Below are 22,436 nucleotides of genomic sequence, written 5' to 3' on the forward strand. Positions count from 1 at the left end.
GGAAACAGGTTGTTTTTATGATTAATTAAAATAAAAGCTGCCGCAATTATTATTTTTTAACTTTTAATAGAATTTAAATTTAGAAGATAACAAAAACCTCAAGAATTTTTCTCAAGACTTTTATCGGAAATTGAATATGTAAAGCGAAAAATGGCTTCAAATTCCCTTAAAGATAACGAGTACTAGTAAATGTACAGGTACGATGGACTTTAAAACACATAAATTAAGGGCAGGAAATGACTAACGAATTAGCATTTCAATTAAAGTTAATTTTTCTATTGTGCTATTTATATTAAAAAGAAAAGTTTTTATAGAGTCGAAGTGCATTGTGTTAAGTATACCTGGGAAATTGTCAAGTTAATTGGGTGCCATACGTTCGAGCGCTTTGAATACATTCGTTTTGGGTTGTGATTAGGTTTAGCTTTGTGCGATAACTTCGTAAGTTTCTACGATTCGTTTAAATATCGAGATATTGGTAGTCATGCAAACAATTCCAGGTGATGCAATCTTCTAACGACTTTGGGACTCTTGGCTAGTTGTTACAGATTGATATTGCCTTGAACATCAGAAGAATCATGTCTTCATACAATCATGATACTTTGTTGGTAGTTGAAATGTACAGGTCTCCTGTTCATGTATACAAGCATTTACTAAATATAGTGTAATATTGTAACGAGGTTTTGCCCTTTCTAATACTCGGCAATTCTCAATCAATGGAGTTGTTTTTTTTTTCTTTCTTAAACAATAACAATAAATAAGAGAATCATGTATCTAATAGCGCACCTAAACAGTCCAAATTATACTGAAATTCTACTGCTCACTTCATAATAAAGTTTTATTTCCAATTCCCTTCCACGTTCCAATAAAATATTTTGGTATAAAAAGCTTTTTTTTTCAAGCTACGTATAAAGATTATTATTCTGTCGAGGAATTTATAATATTTTATAACTGAGGAATTTATAATTTTTTATAACTGAGGAATTTTCGGTTTACTTCTAGTCCTGGAATGGTTATTAAAATTATTCTTCAGTAACAATTTCAGATTTCTCTTGTCATAAGCGCCTCATGACATACACGCGTTTGGCAAATGTGTACGTTGATACATGCAACGCCTGACGCCGTGGATCGGTTGTTTTGGCAAGTCAAAGTTTCCCTGTAACGGGCAAACCGGTTTCAGTGCATTCTCCATTCCGAAGTTGTTTCGACTTTGACTTTGCACAGGAACCGCTGCGCGGGCATGATGGAACGGCCGTTCTCTCATAAGCTTCAATATTAATTAAATTCCACGCTGTAACACACTCACAAACGCACAAACGCATACACACGAGCACGTACATGGAGGAGAAAGTTAGTGGTCGGGTTTGTGAAACTTGCTCTTAATAATTCCATTTGGGCAATCCTTGCCCAAACGGCGGTTCAACCGGTCGGCTGATACGTAAGGCAAGGCCGTACGAGTAATCAAAGTCAATCAGAACCTTCGAGTGTGCTCTTACACAATAGTATGACCGAATTTTCGAAATGCTTTCAGCGTGAACCAGTGGAACCGAGTGCGTGTGTGGAAGTGTGTGCCTGGTTGCTGCCCGTCTTGCGTTTGGCCGTCGAGCGTCTGAGTGGATTATTTCGATCCAGAATGCATCTCTGCTAACCATCCCGACTGGCAGCAGAAGCAGTAGCTTGTTGAGGAAACCACAACCCCATTATGCTTACTCTTCGCTAAATTACTGGTTGATTATATTTCATTCAACGTGGAACGATAAGCTGCGGTGGAACGGCCCGGTCGAGCTGAATGGGGCAGTGCTCCAACATTGTTAAGTGTTTGAAAATTGATGAATTCATTATTATGCATGTACGCAATGGCTTTCATTTGAAAACGCTGCATATTGGAAGTATAGAACTGAATCGCTTCAATGTTGCAGTAACAAAACACAAATTTCCGCGCTGAACAACATAAAAATATCATTGTACTAACAAAAAAAAAACATATATCAGATTGATATCTGCTTCCCCACTGATTCATCTGTAAAAGCACTTGAATCAAAAACAGTTCCTGCGACTGCTCTGTATAGGGCTGCCAATTATTATGACTTCATTTTACAACCGTCAAACGCTCGACTTCATGACACCGTGCCATCGCCGTTTGTGCTCGTAATCATAACATTTTGATTGAAATGTCTCAATAGAGTGTAAAATTAAATGGGTGCTTGCGCTCCCACACAACTACATCGGATGGTTATCATCGGTATCACATCCCCGTACACGCTTCCGCACATCCGCAACGCTTGGTTCGGAGACTCTCACCCGCGAGCTGACAAGCGTTTGATGTTCGTGTCCATCCTAATGAGACGCTCGGTCGCTTTGTTAGTAGTGCTTTTGCTACGTCTTTTTTTTTACTTGGGCTCATAATCACTTATCTTACAACATAGGCCTGTGTGATACCCTCGGGGTAAGGAGCTATGCTCTGCTATACAGCTTCTTCCTGTGACGAAGCCTCATTAGATGTAGCTAATGTTGTTTTTTTTACTAATGTTTTGACGTTTGACTAATCATTGCACAGTGGGAAATTTGAGAAAATTTGAGAACATTTTGAGGATTAAAATTTTTATTTCTACTATAATTATCCATTTTGGTAATAAAAATCTTTGTTTAATGCCGCAATTAACAAAATTAAAGAATGGCATTTTTCGAAGTACTTTGCAGAATACCAACCACTCATACCTTCTCAAGAGCAAAATGTGCCGTTAGAAAATATGTATTGTTTGGAAGCTGTTTAAACGTTCTCAGTTCTTTGTTTCACTAAAAACGATACAATGTTTCTTTGATTGGTGCAAATTAAGTTCAACTATTTTCAGCTCAGCTCAGCACAAAAAAAACTCCTCCAAGTCTTGTACCTTCTTGATAATTATCATTAAAACTAGGATATCTCAGCAGATCATGTTGTGCTGAAAACATTAATATTTTATGTTCTCTGACATGGTGCAAAAACTTTATGGAGACTGGAGAGCACTATCTTATCAGTATTCACTTTTGACTCAATGAATCAGCTGATCACAGCAATTTATCGCAATGGAATGGTTTCGCTATCTAACAACAAGTTCTTCCTTTATTAAAAATTTATTTTAATTATTTGATTCATCAACGAAACACGACAACAACCAAAGTAACACGAAACAGTACCGTAAAACTTCGTTAAAATATCCATAAGTTTTAGAAATATATTTTTTCTTCACGAAAAATCCATTCCAAAAATTATTTTTATATTGAAGTAAAATAATTAAGAAAATTCATCTCGAAACAGTGAGGAGGTAATGTTTGTTCATGTAATGTTCCTATAGTGATAGGGGCACTACGGGTTAAAATCTGTCTATTGAACCCAAAATGGGGGCATAAGACCTCTTGTTGTCACTATAATCAAGGCTATTCATTGGGTTATAAGAGTTGAAACGCTCCACGGAGGGGAAAAAAGAAGTTGTTCAAGGTAGCTTTAGACCTACCAACTATGAGAATAGGGTAGTACGCGCGATAGTTACTAAATAACCAATCCAGTAAGTAAATCAAAGTTTACAATACAAAACACTTAACATTCAACATTAAAATAGCGATGAAAAAAAAACTATAGAAAAAATGCCTTTCATAAAAAAAGTGGATAAAATAAAACATAATTATATGTTGCGTTCGCCAACTGTTCCCATATAATTTTCCTACAATTATCCCATATCTTATCTTCTAATTCATTCAAACCAAAAAGCAAATCTCCCATCAGTAAAAGATATATTAAAAAAAATTGTTTCAGAACAGATTTGATTATTTAAGAACCACAATTTGTAATATATATAATTATATTTTGTCTTCCTAATTTACTAGTTTATTAGTTATAGTATAATTAAACATCATATATATACACGATTTGTTTACCGCAAACTTTGAGGATTTTATTCCATCACATGCCCAACGTGCATTGGCGCTCTGCTGTCCATTAGGGAAGTATGAGAACCCAAAGAACTTCCGAGAACGCAAACACCGATTACACCGATGGTCGTCGCTAGCCACCCGTCGGCGCTACGTACATCTAATTTTCCACGAAACCATCCTGTGTCACCGATAAACACATTTCCCAACTCGCATGCCTTCCCAACTGTCCACCCTCACCGTTGGCCGGTCGATGTTTGCTTGGCGCTGATTTGAATAGTAACTATAATTAAGGTCATTTCTTTGCATTTGCCTCCCACCCAACCCCCTTACAGGGGGGAAGTGAAGGTAATTCAGAGGGATGGTAAGGCACATTGGCACTGGTAGCGCTTTTCCCACGCCATCGTGCGCCCGTGTCTCGGCGCTAATGATAATGATTTTTACTTTTGGGCTGTAATTAACACCGACTCCCGGCACCCGAACCAGAATTTGTTTTTCGTCTTTACCAGCAAAACCGTTTGCTGCTTACCAGTGACTTTCCTCTCCAAACCTTCCGGAGCTCCCGCGTAATGCGTTCCGGAACCGGGAACCGGATCGGTGCGTTGGTGGTAAATAAGGAAACAGCAACGAAACGAGCATGGTAGCCGTTTCGATCGATGATGTTATCGTTAATGAATCTATTAACGATCAACGACGCATTCGAAGGTTTTCCGAGCGAACCATGGGTTTCTCGCGGTATGAAACCACCATCTCAAACTGCATATCGGGCGACTTTTCCTGAAAAGCACTGAGAAACTTTTCCACCCGCATGCCCTCGCGAGCAGGGGAGGGTGAGAAAAACGCTTCGCTCGCCGCACACGATAACGTGACAACAACGTCATCGAGGCAAATGTGCACCGTCATCCCGGTTTTTCCGGGGAAAACTTTGGGCCAACTCGGTGTTTTTTTTCCGGCGGGAGGTGGGTGAAAATTAAGAAGCACCCATTGGTAGCTTTTTTTGTTTCTTCTCGCTTGTTCCCACCGTTGGTGTGCTGCGACTGACGCTTTCAGGATGCACCATCATGACCTGATCGTTCATTTACTTTCGCTAGCATTCGGCGGTGGCACCAGCCAATGGTGCCTTTTTCGCCCCTAAATGCGGCCACTTGCACTGACAGCTTTATGGCGTTTATGGTGACCGCTGATTTATACGCTCATGGTCTTTCATTAAAACACCTCCACTACCCAATCTTTGTTGACCTCCTCACGCACCTCGAGCAAAAAGGTCAGGCAGTGGGTTTTGCACTGCCCGGAAAAAAGGGTACCGCCGTCCATTGCAGTGGGGTGGCGTTTTTGTGCGCCATTTTCCGAAATACTACGATTAAACATTTTACCCCCTTGTTCCGACCCCCACCCTTTACGGCTTTGGTCATTTTCGGGGGTTTTCCACCGACCCAGCGGACGGAAAAGCTCAACGGAACGCGCGTTTTCCAGCCAAATATTTCCCACAGCTCAACACGCCAGCACGTCATCCCATTAAGGACCGGGCATGGTTATGGTGTGGTGCAGCAAACAAGAGTTGACAACGGCAACAGAAAAAAAGCAAAGCAAAGGGAAGCGAGTGGGAAAAAACAACAACAAAAAGTCGGCACAAAAAAAAACGGGCGCACAGGGGTAACGGGCGCTAACGCCGCACACGCCGAAAATGGGTTATTGATAAACTGGGCGGAAAATAAACGAAAATTTATGTTTTGAACATTAACATCATTATTATTCGATAATGCTGAAACCGGAATAATAAATAATAAAAACCTGCCAGCGCAAAACCAGGGCATGAAACGTCGGGGACGGATGTGAGAACTGCGCAGGGGTACGCCACGCGCCCGCGACATAGTGACGCGCTGACACATTGTATGATTTTGCTGTGCGCCCATGTTTTTTTTTTTCGTCTATCGGGCCAAGTGGAGCTATTTTTTTGTTTCATCGTGACCACGCCTAGGCTAGGAAGCGCGTATAAAGTCGTCCGAAAACATAAAAATAAAACCATATACATATTTTCCTGTTGGGGGGTGTACATGAGCATGCATGTGGGTGGCTATGTTCGGGGATGCCACCCCTATTGTGTCCGCTTGAGATTCGTCTTGTGTGCCATCTGGTTTCAATGTGTCTCACGTTGGCTTTATTATTTTGGTTTCTTTTTCGTTCCCATTCCTGGCTCCTTTATGGGGTTTAAATTTTGCGCATATCCGTTGCTCCCGTTGCTATCCGTTCGTTGTATTATTTTAATTCGTTTTTAAACTATAGTTTCGTTGACGATCGGGTGGTTTTTTTGTGCAAGTAATCAACTGAATAGATGCGTTATTTTTTGTTGCTTGCATAAAATTGTGTATGAAACTTTGGTGCATTCTGATGCGCGTTCGTGAGTGTGTAAGCGTGAGCGTTTGCGGTTTAAATTGCAACTCGTCCACTCGATGAGGGGTTTCAACAGTCAACAGCGGGTCATTTGGGTGTAGCACACTTTTTGTAACAATCATCTCCCTTGTGTATGTGTGCACAGAACATTTTTCGGTTGAATGCGGCATTTTCAGTGCGACCAGGTCCGTTTGCTTCCAATTTGTGAAATATGTTTCATTTGTCATGGTTTTCTTTATGGTCACATGGACATAGCCAAAACAAATGTTCGTTTGCTCGAACATTGATCTTAAATTAATTTTATTTGGCATGAGTGTTCTATGAGGTTAAAACCCTTCACCTTAAAACCCCGCCTTTCACATCTCAAAGTATGAAATTGTTTACGCAAAATTGCTCCTGTTTTAAAGTGTATTCACCAAACTAAAGTTGTTTTATTTCATATTACATCATTGTTACGTATTGAAATCGGTTAATAAAGGTTTCGCACCTGGCCATGTCCAAAAAAATGAAAGTTTGGTTGCAGAAGATACTCATTTCGCCATATTTTAAAAACAAATTTCTAAATATGTCCAGTGCCAAAACATAACAGATACAACAACCAGGTACTGGTACTGGTCCATTTAATATACATTATATATATAATATATATACATAGGTTCGAGCTTTGAACGCATTAAAAGCCAGGTAAACCAGGCAACCAGATAATAACCCTAGTGAATTAAATGTCACAGACAGAGAAGATAGATACTGTACCTGGTGAATGTGATGAGAGGGATAGCGATAGCAAATTGATTTTAGACTGAATCCGACTGAACAATGTCCGTTAAATCGTTGTAAGTATGTAAGCACATGTTGTTCAAAACAAATCCCGACCCAGTAATCAAATCTTTGGCACAACTATTTTCACTATGATAAATTGTGGTTAAAATGCTCCTTCGATTCCAGTAACACCTCATCATGTTATTTTGGTCGTGGTTATTTTGTGTTATAGCGGGCTAAAAAGCAAGCATCTATTATTATTAAAAAAGAACACTCTGAGGAGTAAGGAATTGCACATGAAATTGTTACTGAAACACTAAACGCTTATTAGAGAGAATCCGATTATCATCACGAGTATCGTGAATATTTCCCAAGCTCCTTTTTAGGATTTAAATTTGGTATGATTAGTACTAAAATGATAAATGAGAAACGGTTCATTGTATTACACTGTATTCAAATCATTTGAATAGAGTAATGGTGAACTCGGGCTTTTTATGGAAAAATTAGATTTCATCTAGTGAGGACCTGTATATCGCAGAATGAACAATAAAAAAGCTGTACTGTCACCTCATTTTGCGCGATTTTTAAATGGACCACAAATATTGATGCAGTTTTCAATAAAATTTAGTATATCCCTTGAATATAATGGGTTAAACTGAAGCTTAGGTGTACTGTAACCTTCTTCTACACAACAAAACCACACAGACACACATAAATGCAAAGAGAAACGACACCCAAATAAAGTGTCTTGCGAAGCGAACCAATCAAACCTGTGCGCACGAACACGAAAAATTGATAAAACAACCCATAACTGCAACAATTAATAATCCGTACCCCCAACACACAGTTTTCCTTTACACACTTCCTCATTCTTCATGGTCACGTTCATTTTGGCCAAAGGGACGCAAAGGGAAATAGCAACGAAAAACATGAAATCAATAAACCTCTCCAGTAAGCCCGTGGGAAGCCCGGGCTGCTGTTTCCTGTCAATAAATTTGTACAGCGTCTAATTTGTTTTATGACAAATTAATTCCCAGCCTTTGCCTCATAAATCAGTGACAAGCAACGGACACGGCAACGATGCCGGAATTCCACCGAAACTGTTTCATACGCTGTTTTGTCACGTTTTTTTTTTGCCTTTTGGACCCGGAGGGTTTGGGGCAAGCCTGGACTCTTTACGAACTCTCGGTTGAAACAGGATGTCTACGACGGGGGGTTTCGTTAACGCTAAAAACCTCCAACCCTAGTTCCGTACGGTTGCGTAAGAAAATGGGGTAACATTTTGCATCTGTTTGAACATTTGCCTTCCACCAGCGTACCCTACTTTCCCCCCTCAAATGTTAGCTCATTGGAATCAAAAACGGTTTGACAAAAGTCCTGTCAAATTTCCTGCCTGAAAACCATCATTCATTCGATTCGACCCTCGCTACTTCACCAACCACCAGGCGTCTCCATCAAACTGGCATATCGATAACAACGATCCGAACCGGAAAAAAAAATATCCAGGAATCGGTGTCCCTAGTTTCCTGCTTCGATGTGGAAAACGCTAAAACTGCGCCACGACATGCAACGACTAATTTTACTGCCAACCGTAATGCGATAAATAAATTATTCGCCACGGAAAATCTTCCTCTCGCCAGTGCACCAACATGGAGACGCCTGGTGCCTTTCGAGACCGGGCATGGTTTCGTGCTTTCGTGCTTCCTTCTTGGCGCTTTCTTCGCCTTCGTCGGCTGTACTTTAGCTCCGTTGTGCCAATAGCAACCATTTGCCATTCGGTACGAAGCTGAACTGCGAACCGTTTTCACTCACTGAAAGACAATTGTACGGATGCGTACGGATGCGCCCTGTGGACGTGTACGAAACCGGTGCTCTCACATGCAGAAACCGAGCCACGGTATTTTACAGTCCAAACAAAAGCATATCCCACCCTCCTCCACCCGGTGGGGTTCAGTTTTTGTTTATTGCTAGCCTGGTGCGAACGGTAAACAAACCGGATGGATGGCCGCCGCTACGCTTTTCATCATGCAATCCACAAGTGGCACCGGTAGTGCCGGGACGACGCATTTTCGGTTTGCTTTTGTTTTTGCCTGGCCGAACCGGCGAGCAGTATTCGGGTGTGCTGAAGCATAGCCCCCGCATTGAAAACCCCTTTTCCGTGCCCTGGCTCGTTCCCAATGAGACCGCCAAACCATCAGCGCTAGAGCGCTTCGTCAACAAACAAACTGCTGGTCGGGTGGGTTGTCGGTTTTCGGTACCGCGAAACGCGTCCTGTACCGTGCCAGTGCCAGTGGGAATAAAATGGCAAACAACGGATGACAGAATAAATAATCGCAACGAACTAAATTCAGGGTAAACACGCAGTTGAAACCTCCGAAGACGACGGTTCCGTTCGACATGAACCCACTGAGAAGGGGTGGACTCGTTTGAGGTTTTGTTCATGGCGTTGTAGGGGATGTTGGATGTTTTCAGGGTGTTCAGAGTCATGCGGTACAGCGGGAGGGATAAACCGGAGAAGGTACTCGCTGCACAACTGAAAGCAACGCCGCAAATACACCGAATGGTTGCTGAACGTCGTTGAAGGGATGTTTTCTGTGCGCTCTCACTAAATCATGCTCGTTGGCAGTAACAAAAGATGTACAACCGAACGGAGTAAAAAGAACCATCACAGCCAAACAGTGGAAGGTTTCCGTTAAACGGGCGGATGGGTCAAAAGGAGCAAAGCTCAAACAACAAATTGTAGTGATAGCGAATCAACCCCGGCACTGTCGTGATGAAATGTAATGGAAAATAAATTTCAACTCCACACCGATCGAAACCGAAGAAAGCGATAACCTTCCCGTCCGCAGGGAGGCACGAACAAAACTCCGAAGCGGAACAGATCTACACAGTCAGAATCTATCAAACCGATCTAATGAATTGCTGCCATGATGCGGATGCCAACCGTATCCATCCCGAAACATCGGGATGTGCTCGATAAGGGACAGGAAAGAAGCAGTTCGTTAGAAAGCGAGGATGAAATAAAATAAACTTACTTTAAGTTCAAAGTTCAACTATATCTGCAGTACGAACCGGGGGGAAAAAATGGTTGCAACTTTTCCCATCCCTTTGCCGAACTGCAATCCTTGTTGCCTTGTTGATTTTTGTTGACAATGTTTGCGTCGAAGTGGTTTTCCTTCCCCGAGTGAGTGAAGGAAGCAGACGGTTTGTTGAGATGGAACGGCGTAACTCGCGCATCTGACGAATGATGATGGAGCTAAAACAATTCCCCCTCTCGCACACAGCTCACCAACTCACTACTCGATCGGTTGTGAAAAACCGTGGAACGGAGTAGAAAAATTCGTTCAAAAAATAGAAAAAAATGAAGTTCTCCAACAAAAAATCCGCACAAAACTAGCGCCACTTGTACGGTACAAGCGGATGAGCGGAAGAAAATAAAACCTCCTCACAAAAGCGAACCGTTCATTCGTTCGACTAGTTCGGTGGAAGGATTCATCAGCGCCGGAAGTGCGCTTATTATTGTTTGTTTACTACCTTACACAAAGTTATTGCTAAAGTTTTTCGCTACTGTTTTACGATCGAAATTTTATGGTGGAGCGAGACATTTTGGGTTGCTGGTGTGCTGGGGAAATATTTCCTACGCTACGCCTCTTCACCAACATGGCGCTTGGGTTGAAGAGTGGACGGACGGCTTTTTTTTCTCTCGTTTCTACTCAGCTTTGTTTATTTAAAGAGAAGTTTACGATAGCGTGGAAAAATTGAAATAAACTAGAAGTGGTTCACTGTTTTGCTGTTTAAAGCGTTCGTTGCAACATGAATCGTAAACTGAAATTGAATCACATCGAAAAGTTTCCCATAAGAGGTATTTTGTAATGTTTGCAAGATATTGCGTCATTTTTCAATACTTTAAACATACAATCATTTATGTTAGATGATTTGTTATAATAATGCTTGGAACATATTTCATTACAAAATTCTAAACACAATTTTGAAAGTGTTATTTTTAAGTTCACGAAACATCTACCCTTTCTTTATCAAACTTCGAATAGTCTGCATTCCACTGTAACTGCAATGCCCCATGAAGAACCTTTTTCTATATTTAAAACATTTGAAAAAGTCAGTTTAAAAAGTTCAATTTTACATTAAATGTCTATCTACGCAGCAGTTTACTTTGAGTACGTTAATATTTCTCACATGTTCTTTGCAGTCTAGTGGAGAGGATTGATTAAAATATTAATTATATGCAACATATAAAACGCTCCTTCACTACAAAACACCCTTGAAAAACTCAAAAAAAAAAGATATTTATAAGGAACTAGTGATGGGTAATCAAATATCGATTCAATTCTGGGACTCGTTTCCTGATCGGATAATTCTGAGTTTAAGTATTAATCCCTGGTTATTTGGATCCTAAGTTAAGGGATGTCCAGATTCATTTCCATCGGGATTCAGATCTGCATCTAGGTCGTATTCAGATTCTGGGAATGAGATCCGTAACAAGCGTACAGATTCTAACCCTTCGAGAGATTGATTTATCATGATCATATTGAGACAAAATTCGAATCTTCAGAATCAAAATTCGGATCTAGAGATCCGGATCTATACTGGAAGGCAACTGTTTTTGGGTAACAAACCTATATTTGGGGCTTTCGGAATTAAGATCTGTCAGGTACGTATCTTAACATTTTCATCGACGTTTAACAACGGCTAACTGTACTGAAAGATCCAAGCAAGACTACATACACTGATATGGTGAAGTTGTCTCAAAATTTGAACACGGAAGTAGCGTAATTCCTAATGGATTTCTTTGTTTCCTTTAGGTGATTTGTGTGGTGAAGCCGTATCGTTTGGAGTGAATGTGGGAGTGCGGATTTTCGCATCACTCGTTGGAACTGTTGGAGGCCTTTAAGCTAGATCACGTTTTCTTTTCCAGTTCAGTGTGGCGGTAGTGATTAGTTTAGATCTATTTTACAGCAGAAATGGTTGTACATTATATTGTCATACTTATAATTCCCGGGCACTCTGACCTGGAACAGTTTCCATGAACTCAGTAATACTAAATTTCATCTTTCGAGAAAGACTCTAAACTATTCTGCAAACTTTTCATATCACATAAAACAACCCCCCCTCCTTCGAAACCTCCCTTCAGACATCGATAAGAATCTGCTTACGGGGTAGTTTCACGCGCAAAAACTTCCCTCAATTCCGAAATCGGAAAGCCCATCCAGTAATAAGAGTTACCCATCATGCCGCTTACCATCCGATCCCATCACCATCAGCAATAAATGTATAAAGTAACCCTCCCAGAAACTATTTCCGAGTGTATTGTTTTCGTATGCAAAACGGCCATCAACGACACGGGGGGTGTGGGAAGGTTTTATATTTTCTTTTTATGCACTACCGAACCGAAAGATGCCTTTTGGTTTCAGTTTTTCGATTCGAACAGTAATACCGTTTTGGTACTGTTTTGCAAAACTATAATAATCAATGCCACTGCCTCGGTGTGTCCCCGTTCCGTATCGAAGCAAAAGACTTATCTATGCACACCAAGATAGTCTAACTTTCTGCTTTCCCCTCGGAACGCTAACGCAGGGCACCATCATAGTGAGACTCGTTGCCGGAACTGGATGCGACTGTCACACCGTGGGTCGATAGCCGGGTATTCGCTTGTTATCGAACGCTGTGGAGTGTTCGGAAGGTTCGTAAGGAATCGGTTGGTGAAAGCACAAAAACGGAATCATCAAGTAATCGAATCGTATTCATTCTCCATTTCCCTCCGGAATGGACAACTTCCGGGCAAGTTTTCGTCGGTTGATTTTCGATTCTTGTGTGACAGAAGATCGTCCCTGCATGGGAGCATTGTGTGTTTGTGGGATAGGGGGTCTTTTTTTTTTGTTTCTCATAGTACTCCCATCGAGACCCAGTTCGATATTCGATATCCGATGCACCCGTCCGAATGTGTTCCTGTGTGACCCCGTACCATTTCGGGATATTCGGTTTGTGATGCCACTTTTACTTGCTCTTCTTTGTTTTGCACAGGTTGGAATATACTGCAAACTGAATGCGGAATACCCGGCAGTTTGGGTAACATCCAATATCACTAGCTACCAAAGTTGGCTTAAGTCGGGGGGAAAGTTTTCCCTGCTTAAAACACGAACACGACGTTGCCATGGGTTGACCGAATGGTAACAGCATTAAGCTGCTCGTAATAGTATCATCTTGAGAGCATTATTAAGCTCATGGAAAATTGCATTCTGCTGCACACGGCCAACGCCAGGCGAGCAGAGTTCTTTCGCACAAACGGATGTGAACTTCGCACCGGATAGAAGCCTGCCAAATGAACAAACACACCCATCACACACACATGAACTGCAGCGGAGAGGGAGATAAAAATGATTCCGAAATGGGAAATCGTTACGGTGACACTAGAACAAAGATATTGGCAACGGAGAAAACATGGGCGGATAAAGTGCAGTGCAGGGACAAGCCCATTTTGACAAGCAAACCACCATCACATGGAGCTCGCCATAGGGTGGCAGCCATGATTGCAATATCATCAGGCTTTCGCTCAATCGTCTCATCGTGTCATCGTGCCCAGTGAAAAACGGAGCAGACATTCCGATCTGCTGCTGGCGTGGTCGAAACGAACAAGGGTGACACCGTGTCCGCATGGACAGACGGTAGGAAGGGCAGATTTTCAATTTACATTAGAATTTCAAATGCCTTCAATAAATCATCACACATTGAAAAGGCAGGGTGATGTGCAAGGAAACCCACACATACACACACCTACAGGGCCATGGCACAGAAGCGAAAACGGATAGGATTGCTCGAGGGAAGCATGGCCAAGCAGTCGATCTAGCAAACCGATACATCAAGCCCCGGACAACCACCGGATGTTCACCGGATGCCGAAAAGGCACTCCGTACCCGAACGGCCAGGCACTCACGAACTGCCAGCAAACCCATTTCCGGGTTCAGCTTACCAGCGGGAAACGGAGTAGATCGATTTTCGATCGATCATCGGGCAGGTCGTGCAGAAAGAGAGAGAGAGAGAGAGAGAGAGAGTGCTGGTGAAACACGTAAGATCCTTAAAAACGAAATTGCATCAAGAAGCCATCTCCGTTCGCAAAGTGACCTCCGTTTGCCAAATGTGAGTGTGTGTGCTTGTGAGAGCGTGTGTGTGTGTATATTTATACGAAACGTACTACCCGATAACATCTCGAAGGCTCTTAAACGGAGAGCTATCAATAAGAGAACGCTGACATAAATATGGACACTTTCGGTGGCTTTTTCCGACTTTCAACATGTTCCACCCGGTTTCTGCAAACCAACCCGCATTGATGCATTTGCCCTCCGGCCGGGTTGTCTCATCTATTCACCCCCTCAAAAAAAAAGGAGAAGAAAATAACCTTTCGATTCCAACGTCCCTAATGGGAATGGAATCGGTTGGTATGCCACCAAGGGACATGAGCTGCCTGCACTCGGTAACTTACTGTCAGCAGGTCGATACTGGTGCTTGGTGCTATGTGGGTGGTCCTCGCATCAAAAAAGCATCACAAACGGTCGTAAAAGAAAAATCGCCCGAAGACGTCGAGAAGGTGGGTACCGTACCGTTTGGTTTGAGTCGGGTTATACAGATCAAAACTGAGTCCCTTTTTATGGACACTTTCCAGCCACCGGTTTGATGGGTGTAATTAAGAGATGCCATCAGTTAAGCCTTGTGTGTGCGGACGAAAACTGGCGGACGGTAAAAGCGAACTTAACGCAGATGGGTCATTTTATACGGTGCCAAAGTTAAAACTAAAGACTGAAAGGGTAAATATACAAGATGAGAGAATAAAAACAATCCGATTTATTGTGGTTGCTATAAAGGAGAGTTTTGATCAGAATTATCAAGATGGCATGCTGTGCTCATTGAAAGAATTTTATATGATGTTTATATTCAAATAGTTAAAATTTCCAAGAATTTCTGTCAAACACACGACTCTGAGTAATCATCAGAGCTCGCTAGGACGATTTTTGTTACGTTCCTACAGACGATGGCAAAATCCTGTTATGCGCTCTCTACTATCTGAACGTCGAAACGAATAAGACACACGTTGGATTTCCACATGCATTCGAAATTCGTCCAAAAGTCAATTTCAAGCCACATTTGTCTATTAAAAATAAGCAAATGGCCTATCAAAGCATAAACCTGGAAGCGGTGTTGAGTGTTATAGTAAACTTCAACACATGAGAGAAGCCACTAAAGTGATTGGATCTTAAGTATTGATCAAGCGATAAACTGCAAATTGAGTGTTAAAATCGACATAAGCTCAATAAAATTAATCTCCATTTCGCTGATGGGTATTAATGTTGTAAACAATTGTTGATCTTCATAAAAATCCTAAATTAATCTTTAGGTGATATGGCATGTTTTAAAACGTTGATTTGCTAAAAAAAAGTCAAAGAGATGGTATTTGAATAAACAAATTTCCAACGAGCATTGAACATCATTCAGCCATCTTGAAGAAATTTCACAGCACCAATATTCATAATAACATCTTTGTAAAAGATTCGTACCACAAATGCTACATTGACGAGGTTCAAGAGTTGCAAATTTGCCCGTGTTGCTTTCTCCACAATTTCGTCGAAGTTTATTAAACATCCAACACCTCATCGTCCGATGCCGTGCACCATAGTTTTCTCATTTGCATTAAAACAAGTGCACTTGTATTGATTTATGCAGATGGCTTCATCGCGCACGGACCAGCATTCTGTGCCAGCCGGTTCAGTCAGTCATTCATTATAATAATTTTTGACCACGATATTCACTTTTCGACCGATCGGAATAAATGAGGCCTGCTCATGCATGTGCCACCCATCTCTCAGTGCGTCCACCCTGCTGATGGCATTCGGCACGGTAACACGATTCACTGGCATTTTGGTTGTACGCTAGGCAAACGGCAAGCTTGTCTAACAGTGACCTAGCGTCTATATCAACGACCGCCGAACTTTTCTCACTGCCACCACTGGAAAGCTGCCCGTTCAACCCTTCAGCAGTGCAAACTTCAGCACTAAACGCACCACCAAATGATGGCACCGTACGAAAGCATTCCCAAACCCCGTGAAAGCTTTCATGCATATTTATAAATTATGCGAAAATGTTTGACCCCACGAGCACACGAGCGGAACGTGCATGCTGAGGGGTCTGTTGCGTACGCTTATCGGTGCCATTCTCAGGGTGAGAAAACAGGGAAGTTGCTTGTTGTTTTTTGCCAGCACCACACCCATGCCTGATCGCACGTCGTTTCAACCTGACAAACTGGCCAACCGAAAACGGTTGCGTTATCAAAACCTAATGAAACGGCTAAAATGACACATACGACGACGTAGTGAATCGCCCGGTAGTGAGGAAAACCCTTTTCATCCATTTTGGACGCCGGTTGCGCATTTTCCCAATAAACTCTTTATACCTTCAGCACGCCAAAATCACCTTCCACAGTGTGAACCGACATTCGTACGAGGCCGGGCAAATCCAGTTACGTTCACTGCTCCTTCTCCCCTGTTTTTTTTTTTTTGCTTTTCCCGGCAACCCGAAAGGGTTTGCCGTCATTTTAGATGAGACGTGGCCATTTTGGGGCAGAAAGTTTCATTATTGCGAACCGAGGCCCTGTTTGGATTTGGTAATTAAACCACCAGCCATTTGGGCGGCTTTATGCTGCCAGGAAGGTCCTTCAGAAATAGAGGTTCTGAGTGTTCTGGCGAAAAGCTCGTCTAGGCATTATTTGCGCTTTGCCGCGCACCACAGATAGGGTCAGAAATAATTATCGTAAAGAAATCGAGCGGAATGTTTAAACCGGTAAATAAACGGTACTGATATGTTTTTTTGTTATGTTTTCGAGGGGAGGAGAGTTGAAGGCGAACGTTTCTTAAAACCCGAACTTCACACCGTGATGGTGATGTGAACAAGTTTGGGCGTACGGGTAGTTTGCACGGATGTTTCTATTAATGATCTGTCTTGTTCTTTGGGGCTTACACGAGTGAGGTCTTATTGTTTTTCACCTGCTGGCGGCTGAAACATCTTTCCTCCGGCGGTGGCGGTGGGTCTTATATTGACCAGAGTAAAACTCATAATCCAATTAGTCTTTCGAACTAATCTCTTGCTCTCGGTACTTCAACCGTCGAAGACACATGAACAAGGATAAGCAATATACTTCTGTCCGGAATTCGTTATGAAACTTTACCGGTAAGCTGATCCTTTTTGTTGTAAATTTTATAGCAGAACTTAGAGTACAAGCACCAAAAGGGCGTTGAAATAGCGCATTGTCGGAATCTCCATTTCAAAAATGTGCTTGTACAACAAAGTGAAAAATTTAGTTTGAAAATGTTTTGAAAGCGTATGAAACCTACCTTGTTTAGTTTCGTTTTTCGTTCAATGATTCTAACCTACTCTACTATTAAACTCATCCAACGCGCTATAAAACGCGAAGCATATTCGATTTCGTGTGGTTGAGTATGGACTACACCCCTATTGCAATGCTGATCCAAAAAGTCTACAAAGCTCACGTGTTTCCCAATGGCATGATGTGCAGGATGTGAGATTTATGGTAAATATTGCGTTACCATTGCTCAAATTTCTCATCTTCCATCCATGCTGTACGTGAACTATGGTGGAACGATAAAAAGAAGCATCCCGTCCATGATGTGGCAAGAAATTCCATACTCGGGCGTCTACTGGGATGGATGGAACTCGGATCCCTGCAGGCGCCCTGCTCGGTGAAACTGAGCGCTAGGTGAAACGATCCACCTTTCCCAAACAGGACGTCAGAGAAGCTACGTGCAGAATCTTCACGCAAACAATGCCCCGTCCACTGTTGAGCTCCAGAAGGCGATCTGCTTTGCAAAAGTGCATATGACGGCATACCAGACCACATAGCATAACTTTCCCAGGTCGAGATGTGATGCGCTACCCAACACACACAGACACACATCCCCAGCACCAGCACCGGATGAAATTGTACTGAAAGTGTGAAAAAAATTGCTTACCCTTGCAACGCCCAGTTGGTTTCGGGTGGGAAGTCCGGAACTGAACACCAACTTCCTTTTGCTGGTGATTGTCCGAACGGTGGTACCCACTTACCAAGATCGCAATCAGATCAAATCAAATCGAATCGTGACGATGTCGACTCGTTGCCTTATCCACCAACCATGGCAAAGCAAGAAAAAAATCACCCAAAGTTGAATGAATGCTGGCAGCAAATTGTGCAACCTCATCATATCCCATTGAAAGGAAGGCGAGCATGTAGACGGCAATCCCTCGGCCTTGGCTGTGGGAAAACGATACGAACTCCTACACCGACACGCAGCATGAGTCTAAGCGTCTGGGCGGTCAAATGGCTCATAAAAATGTTTACTTATTTGTCAAGGATATTTGCAACGACCAGAAGCATGTTTTATGATTGGTTCAAGTGCAATCAAAGCCACATACTCGAACCCCCTTCGTATGACGTGTGGTTTGCACGTGTGTGAGTTTGAAGGGTGTGTGAACCACACAGAAACACCCCAACGAAGCATTGTGCCAACGTTTGGCATGGAAATGGAATAGCTTTTTCCTGTTCACAGCACCAACCGCCTTGCATTTTGATTTCAAAGCCAAGGCAAAACCCCAAAGAAGATTGATTCGTGTGTTGAAAGGCGGGTGTGTGTGGTGCAAATGGCACCGATGTTTAAATTGATTCCACCTTTTAAATGCCGCTTCGTTTGGATATTTTGTATTCCAATCACAGGTAGAAGTGCTATTATTTGTTAAAATTCAGCAGAATCGACTTAAGCTGTGACATTTATGGTGCCGTGACCAGGATACAATTGGCTGATAGCTTTCAGACTATGTTAATGGCAGCTTTGCAGACCATTTTAGGAAAAGGAAATAAAAATATAACCATATTATTATATAACTTCCTTTAAAAACGAAAAAAAAAGCAACAAGTGGCTTACCTAGAAGTGATACTATATTAAAAAGATCAAATTGATTATATAAGATGCAATTTTCAGACAATTGAAAGGCTTTTTTTCGTGCCGCATAAATTGCGCATAACACGTATAAATGAATAAATGTATGTATAACTGTACCAGGAATCGGTTGAAAAACGGAAGTAATCGATCAAATGTCCAATTTTATAAAATTAATATTTATTTTAAGGTGCCAACTTCACTAATCATTTTTCACCAGGCATCAGAACATTTGTTGTAGGCATTTGAAGAGATCACCATCAGTTCCTACAGCGAATTCTTCTTGATCACCTCAACTGATTCGAAGCGGCGTGGTAATTTCATTTTTGGGAACAGAAAAAAAGTTGCAGGGGGAAGTTGCTCACACACTGAGTCAGAGATCAGAAATTGCTCTAGCATGTCTTCCACCACTCTCCCCCGATAATGTTTTTGTAGAAAACTTTGCTCTCTTGGCACTAGTTGAGCAGCCATTTTCTGGACGATCATCATCGACTCATCAGTTGAAGACGTTGATGAACGGCCAGAGCGGGACAAGTCTTCGACGACGTCTAGACCCTCTGCGAACACTTTTGGATCTTGTGTTATTTGTCACGCATATACTTCGTTCGAAAATAAGTTCAATAAATGTAACTTTTACGTGCGTTACGACGAGCAAGATCCCTTTAAAAGATGAATTTCTTATCCTTTTCAATAAAAACAACCAACCCGTAAGAGAAAACAACGCTTATAGCTCCAGTGTCGCCCAAAGTTTTGATAAATGGGCCCACCGACCAAAGGTCAAACAATTACCAAACCCTTCTTCGTGAACGCGGATGGAGAAGCTACGCAACCTTCAAGTTGAAATTATTTTAAACCACTCCAGACAACCTGCCAGCGCCAGGTCAGAAAAATTATTTGATCTTTCCTTAATTCTCCTTCTATGCACACTCCAATTCCTCTCCGGTCTCGTCTGTAAACGAGGAAAGCATAAAAAATCGAGTTGAACGTTATAACCTAAAAATACATTTTTTCCCGTTCCATTTTCACTCACATGCTTGTGTACATGAAGTATCAAGGGAACTGAGCTCTTTTTTCTCTCTCTCTTTCTTTCTCTCTTCATTTTGCAAACTTTTTCCATTCATCGTACCAATTTTTTCGCCCCTCGGCACGGTGGGATCGGAAAACTTCAAAACTACCTATTTCTTCCAACCCGGCCATGTACCCAAGTCGTGAAGATTAGGGTTCGTGTCGCGCATAACTGGTGGGTTTTCGACGGTGTGTGGGAGTATGAAAATAATTAATCAAACTTACCGAAACGTCAGCGTGGTCAGCGGACGGTATGATTTATGGCTGCTTAGGTCGGCCATCGGCGTGCCCCAGAAGTCGTTGCGGAACACCTGCGCTACCGGCCCGATCCCGAGCACATCCTTGTTGAGCGTGATGGCGGGTATGTCGTCGTGCACGAAGTCACCCTGAATGCCGTTCAGATAGCACAGGGCCGCAATTAGCCCGACGGCCAGGTACATGCACCAGCCCTCGGGCGATGCCGACGGTTTCGCCGGATGTCGCTGGGCGGTGCATTCGGTCGTGCCCGCACAACATCCGTCCGTCGATGGTTTGTGATGCTGGTGGGTTTGGTGCTGCTGCTGCTGCTGATGATGATGGTGGTTATGATGTTGATGGTGGTGGTTATTATTAAGAGCATCTTCTATCTGTGCTGCTTTTTCTGAGGCACTCAACGGCGTTGGTGATGACGCCGGCGACGATTTCAAAATGGATGATATCGAGCAGCACCGTTGGCACGGAAAGGACGCTGATGAGGATGGGGTGGAGGAGGACGTGTAGCGGTAGGCGGACGAGGGATTGGGCGAGGTCGCCATGCAGGACAGACAGAGGGTGCTGATCATGTGCTGGGATGCGGAACCTGACGTTGATGAGGAGGATGCTAATGTTGTCGAGTGGATGCCACCGGATGGGAACGTCCCCGCCGGTGGTGGTTGCTGATGCAGGGTTGCGGGATGATGATGATGATGATGCGGTTGGTGACGAGTGCCCGGCTGCACCGGATTGTACACGATCGTCACGCGACGCTTCATGCTGCTTTATACAGGGCACACGACACGTTTACACGATTTCCTTTTTCTGCACGAAAAAAAAACACCCTTCTGTCGGGGTTCACTCGAGCGATTTCTTGCACCGCGTTGGACAATTTTTTCTCATCTTGCCGCGGACTTTACACACAAAACGATTTGCACTCAAACATACACCGCGCACACCCACACACACAATGAAGAAGAAAACACCACTCGATATTGCCCTTGTGCCGCGTATCGAGAATTTCGAATTTCACAATTTTCTGCTAATTTCCTTTCAACCGAGCACTCTATGCTGCGAAACAGCTCGGTGGACACTAATTTCACTTCAGATGCACTTCAAAGCAAACCCCTGTACTGAGAAAGATAAAGCGCAAGGAAAAACGTTAAGGGAAAAATGCCACTTCAAAGTGTACGCTGCAGAAGTTTGGTGCGTCCTTTCGAGCGTCCTCTTCAAGATGCAATCTCTCGCCACACATACATCCACCCACATAGCACACCAAATGGAAAGTCGAAAGAAAAGACGGAAATGGACACTAGCCCCACTTCTGCTGCACGCTCTTTCGCTTGGTTTCGATATCGTTTGCCTCTCTTATCGCACCGTGCTATTTCCGGTCCAGTTTCCAACTCGCAGCTTCTTCAGTGATTTTCGCCAGTCCGGTGAATCTTCCAGCGGACCGAAGATGTTTGCGGGAGAAATCACGGCACCGGAGATCCTAACCGGAAAAAAGCGGATGGCCGTTTCCGGCCACGGTTCGATCGCCACACCGGTATCACATTCATCATTAATGCCACCGGGACAGTCCCGGGAGGGTTTTAGTTCCGGGACTGTAACGGGAAAAGGATCGTTACGGTTCCGGGCTTTTGCTCGGATGAAAGCCAGATGGAAAACAAATCTTCACCCACCAGCGGGATGTGTATCGCTTACTTTGTTTTTATCTTGTTGCTTTACGGTTCTCTATTTACTTGGTCTTGTGTGAAAAGATCCCTGTGCGCAGCCCTCTTCACTCGTTGCTTTTCAACTTAAACACACTTGTAGCAAAAACACAAGAAAAAGCGAAAACGAAGATACATCGAAGAACGGAATGAAGAAGAAAAAATGGACGACGACTACCCATCAGGTCCTTTGGATTCATCTCCGAATCCCCGGCGGAATTCATCGGTGGTTGGTTTTCTCATTTTATGGTTACGTTAGTTTCATCCCACACCGCAACCACAGTTTTCCACGATTTCCTTTATTTCCATTCGCTGGCTCGGCATAGTAACGGCCGGTTGAACGTGTTCTGTAAGAATAGAAAGAAAACAACAAACAATT

The 22,436-nt window shown here is 42.8% G+C and overlaps 1 protein-coding gene across 1 annotated transcript in view; it reads right to left on the minus strand.

Annotated features, from left to right (window-relative positions):
• Positions 1–21,124, minus strand: part of LOC128707782 (protein O-mannosyl-transferase TMTC1-like) — a 65,247-nt gene extending 44,123 nt beyond the window's left edge. The window contains exon 1 of the mRNA XM_053802739.1: positions 20,340–21,124. Coding sequence (XP_053658714.1) covers positions 20,340–21,124 — 785 coding nt within the window. The remainder of the gene's footprint in view (positions 1–20,339) is intronic.
• Positions 21,125–22,436: the final 1,312 nt, after the last annotated feature.

This window comes from Anopheles marshallii, chromosome 2, assembly GCF_943734725.1.
Source record: "Anopheles marshallii chromosome 2, idAnoMarsDA_429_01, whole genome shotgun sequence".
Taxonomy (NCBI): domain Eukaryota; kingdom Metazoa; phylum Arthropoda; class Insecta; order Diptera; family Culicidae; genus Anopheles; species Anopheles marshallii.